Source organism: Pseudochaenichthys georgianus, chromosome 15 (assembly GCF_902827115.2).
Source record: "Pseudochaenichthys georgianus chromosome 15, fPseGeo1.2, whole genome shotgun sequence".
Taxonomy (NCBI): domain Eukaryota; kingdom Metazoa; phylum Chordata; class Actinopteri; order Perciformes; family Channichthyidae; genus Pseudochaenichthys; species Pseudochaenichthys georgianus.
Window position 1 is genome coordinate 24,740,269 of NC_047517.1, and position 4,539 is coordinate 24,744,807.

The 4,539-nt window shown below is 45.5% G+C and overlaps 1 protein-coding gene across 1 annotated transcript; it reads right to left on the bottom strand.

The window, feature by feature from the left end:
- Positions 1 to 451: 451 nt before the first annotated feature.
- On the bottom strand, positions 452 to 3,546 carry LOC139435172 (uncharacterized). Its single transcript, XM_071205601.1, has 3 exons — positions 3,299 to 3,546; positions 1,095 to 2,941; positions 452 to 502 (listed from the first exon to the last, which is right to left on the bottom strand). The coding sequence occupies exons 1-3, from the start codon at positions 3,544 to 3,546 to the stop codon at positions 465 to 467; spliced, it is 2,133 nt and encodes a 710-aa protein (XP_071061702.1). The 3' UTR covers positions 452 to 464.
- Positions 3,547 to 4,539: the final 993 nt, after the last annotated feature.

Consider the following 4,539-nt stretch of genomic DNA (forward strand, 5'->3'; position numbering starts at 1 on the left):
CATATAATACAATTAAACAAACTCTGTTTGTGAGGAGGAGGAGGAGTCAAAGGATTGTGCCAAACAAAAGAAACAAGCATAACAAAACCAGGCCTATCTCTACAACTATCCTTTGAAACCAAACTCAAACAAAAACCCTCACTAACTAACTACAAAGAATTTGACAAAACAATATACAGGGGTGGCAACAATCCGCTTACCTAGTGTGTCTAAACAATAGTTAGCTCGGTGGTGAGAAATGTACAGGGTACCCCAGACTTACCTAACTCCTCCACCTCTCAACACACACACATTAGCAAAATTCAGATTATTCAAATAGCTTTAGTTGCTAAACACAGCCGTGTTCCTTCCTCAGCAACAGGCCCAGAGTGAGAGAGAGAAGACTTCCTGGGTGCCTCCTTCATGGTCGGCCCTGGTTGCTGATAGGCCAGCTGAGGGTGAGAGGATCCAATCAGCCATCAGACTCAGGTGCACAGGCAGATACCGATCAGCTGCTGATTAGCTGTGCAGAAGACAGGGAGAAGAGAGAAACACAGGAGGGAAGGAAAACCACACATGTACAGCCTGCCTGGCACGTAACACCCCCACACATATAAATCCAAACAGTATGTTTGGCCCTTACAATGAACCTTCTATTTACATAGCACGAGATAGTGCATCGGCAAGAACATTATCGGACCCCTTTTTATGGCTTATGTCAAGGTTGTAGTTCTGGACAATCAACGACCAACGCATAAGGCGTTGATTGTGGTTGTACATCCTTGAAAGAAAAACCAGCGGATTGTGATCAGTGTATACCTTAATAGGTTTTACACTGGAGCCAAGATACACCTCAAAGTGCTGCAAGGCAAACAATAGAGCTAAAGCTTCTTTCTCAATAGTAGAGTACTTCAACTGATGTTTGTTGAACTTTCGGGAGAAGTAGCTCACGGGGTGATCGATAGCCTGTGCATCTTCTTGTAGAAGAACAGCCCCTGTCCCAACTCCACTGGCATCGACCTCGAGCTTGAATGGCTTCGAAAAGTCTGGTGCAGAAAGAACAGGAGTACAACACAGAATACCTTTTAGGCTCTCAAATGACTGCTGACACTCACCGGACCAAACGAAAGACTTTGAGGGACTGGTCAACGTAGTGAGTGGGGCCGCCACCGATGAGAAGTTTCTGCAGAAACGGCGATAGTACCCTGCCATTCCTAGGAAGCGGCGAAGTTCCCTCCTGGTGGATGGCACTGGGAGGGAGGCAATTGCCCTGATCTTTGCATCAGCAGGGCACACCTTCCCCCGACCAACCTGCTGACCAAGGTAGAGAACGGTACCTTTTCCAAACTCACATTTGGCAAGGTTAAGCGTTAGGGATGCGGCCGACAAGCACTTAAAAACTTCTCTTAAGGTAGACATGTGGCTAGACCAGTCCTTAGAATAGACAACAATGTCGTCCAGATATGCCTTACAGTCTGGAACATGTCCTAATACAAGATTTACAAGCCTCTGAAAGGTGGCAGGTGCGTTACACATACCGAAAGGCATCACAGTATACTGAAGGAAACTGTCAGGTGTCACAAAGGCCGAGATGTCAGAAGCACGCTGTGTTAAAGGAACTTGCCAGTATCCCTTTAACATGTCCAGTTTACTGACAAATTGTGCAGGACCAATTTCATCGATGCAGTCATCAATGAGCGGTAATGGGTGTGCATCGGGGACAGTGACAGCATTAACCTTGCGAAAGTCAGTGCAGAATCTGGGACTGCCATCTGACTTTGTGTCTAGCACACAAGGGGAACTCCAGGGACTGGAACTAGGCCTTGCAAATCCGTTTTTAAGTAGATATTCAACTTCCCTTTTCATAACCTCTCTCTTAACTGGGTTAACTCTGTACGCCCGCTGTTTGATGGGCGAGGGGTTGGTCAAAACCACATCATGAGCTAGGACAGAAGTTTGTGATGGAGTGTCATTAAAAAGACATGCAAAGTCAAATATCAATTTCTGTATATCACTTCCTTGGATATCAGGAAGATGAGACAAGTAATTGGGCAAATCAGCTAATACCTCAGTATTGCTTAGTCTTGCCCCCTGTGGTGTTGCACTGCGCATCACCAACTCATCCTCATCCTCATTTGAGCTCACCTTTGAAACTGAAGCCATAGGAGAGACGGTTGTCTCCACCTGGTGAGCTTTAGAAGACTCACTTTGGTCTTCCCTGGTGCAGTACTTCTTTAGCATGTTGATATGACACACTCTGGTAGGACGTCTGCGGTCAGGTGTTTGAATGACGTAGTTTGTTTCACAGAGCTTCTTATCTACAACATAAGGACCAGCAAATTTAGTAGACAGAGCAGAACCAGGTACAGGCAATAGAACCAACACCTTGTCACCTGGCTGAAACAAGCGTGCTACCGCCTTCTGGTCGTAGCGTTTCTTCATGTTCCCCTGGGTAGAGGTCAAAGCTTCCCTAGCCAAGGAGCAAGCACGATTTAGACGATCCTTAAGTTTGGCGACATACTCCGGGATACTGCAAACTGTTTTCGTAGGCATGATCAAATGCTCTTTAAGAACCCTTAAAGGACCTCTGACCTCATGTCCAAACACTAGCTCAGCAGGACTAAAACCTAGAGACTCCTGAACAGCTTCACGGGCAGCAAATAACACTAAAGGAACACCGTCATCCCAATCTTTATGAGACTCATGGCAATGTTTTCTTAACATGCATTTCATAGTCTGGTGAAACCTCTCTAATGCCCCCTGACTTTCAGGATGATATGGGCTGGATGTCACATGCTTGATACCTAAGGTGTCAAGTACCAGGGCAAACACTTTAGACATGAAGTTGGTACCTTGGTCTGTTTGAACTACCTTCGGTAGACCAAACATGGAGAAAAACTTCAGAAGTGCCTTGGTGATGACCGGGGCAGTAATTTTCCGTAGTGGGATGGCTTCTGGAAACCTAGTGGAAGCACACATGACAGTTAAGAGAAACTGGTTTCCAGTTTTAGTTTTAGGTAAGGGTCCCACACAATCCACAATCACCCTTTCAAATGGCTCTCCCATTACCGGAATAGGAATGAGAGGAGCAGGGTGAATCACCTGATTCGGTTTACCAACAACTTGGCACACATGACATGTTCGACAATAAAGAACTACATCAGACTTAAGTCCTGGCCAAAAGAAGTGTTTTAAAACTCTTTGATATGTTTTTGTTACCCCCATGTGACCTGACCATGGATGATCATGAGCCAAGGACATCACCTGAGAACGATAGGTTGTTGGCACGACAACTTGATAAATTGCTAAGGAGTCTGACTCCTCACAGGCATCACTAATCCAGCGACGCATTAATAGGTGATCTTCCATAATGTAGGCCATCTTCTTTGACTTGGCCTCTTCCTGACTGATAACAGAAGAGAGACATTTAGAAAGTGTTTCATCACTTAACTGGGCTGCCATGAATTCTTCCCGAGTGGCAGGCAGTTGTACAAGCTCTGAGCTGTTACTGGGTGATCCAGCACCAGCAGACCGGGCCTCCTCTGGCAGTCGGTCCGACACTGTCATGTCTTCAAGAAACTGCCCTGTAGCAAGAAAAGAATCAGACAAGTCCTCTCCGTATTTCTTTGACTGTGCCCTTGTAACAACACAAGCAGGAAAGATTTCGGGAGGTACTTCAGCTGATTTCTCTGCGTCTAAACTTAGATCAGGAGAATCAATGACCTCAGGTACTGGCTTAACTTTGCCCCCAGCCAAGTCATTACTGAGGATGAAATCAACACCTTTGATGGGCAAGGCAGGGAGGACAGCTACTTTAAAGAATCCTTTGACAAGAGATAAGTGAATATAAACATTGTGCAAAGGAGCCGCAACTAGTGTCATGCCTACCCCTTGAACAACAGCACTTGATCCACATGATGATCTGGAGGTTAAAGGTAATATGCCTTCCCTAATAATGGACTGAGAACCTCCTGTGTCCCTAAGTACCTGTACTGGCAGCTGGTCTTTAGGATCCCCTGTTAAAGAAACAAAGCCCTTGGAAATAAAGGGTTTGAAACAGGGATCAGGTACATCATCTTCCTGGGACATTTCTATATCTGATAGGGAAACTCCTTTAATGAGTCCCATGCCTTTTGGCGTTTGAAAGCGTTGCGAAAATTGTTGTTTACGCTTTAAGAAATGACACCCTGAAATAAGGTGTCCTGTTTTATGGCAGTAGTTACACTCACGGGGCCCCCGTGGAGGTGATGGTGGTCCTCTAGACCTTTCAAAAGTTGTTGGGCCAAGATCAGGTCTTCCGGTTAGTGATATTGAAGCACTATCTGGGCGCAAGGGTGAAGAAAACACAGTCTTATGAGTGAGCATAAATTCATCCGCTAAAACAGCTGCCTTAGCCAGTGAAGTAACCTTCTGTTCATTTAAGAATATCACCATCCTTTCAGGCAAAGTATTCTTAAAATCTTCCAAGAGAAGTAACTGACGAAGACTCTCAAAATGATCCTTCACTTCATTAGCCGCACACCATTTATCAAAGAGAATGCCCTTCTCTCGCGCAAACTC

Excerpts from the sequence above, each read along its gene's own strand:
- LOC139435172 (XM_071205601.1), bottom strand. The coding sequence starts at position 3,546 with ATGACAGTGTCGGACCGACTGCCAGAGGAGGCCCGGTCTGCTGGTGCT. Across the intron at positions 2,942-3,298 it reads ATTAGTGATGCCTGTGAGGA|GTTTCCAGAAGCCATCCCAC; the intron begins GTCAGACTCCTT and ends TGCTTCCACTAG. Across the intron at positions 503-1,094 it reads AAAGTCTTTCGTTTGGTCCG|CTAATCAGCAGCTGATCGGT; the intron begins GTGAGTGTCAGC and ends TCTTCTGCACAG.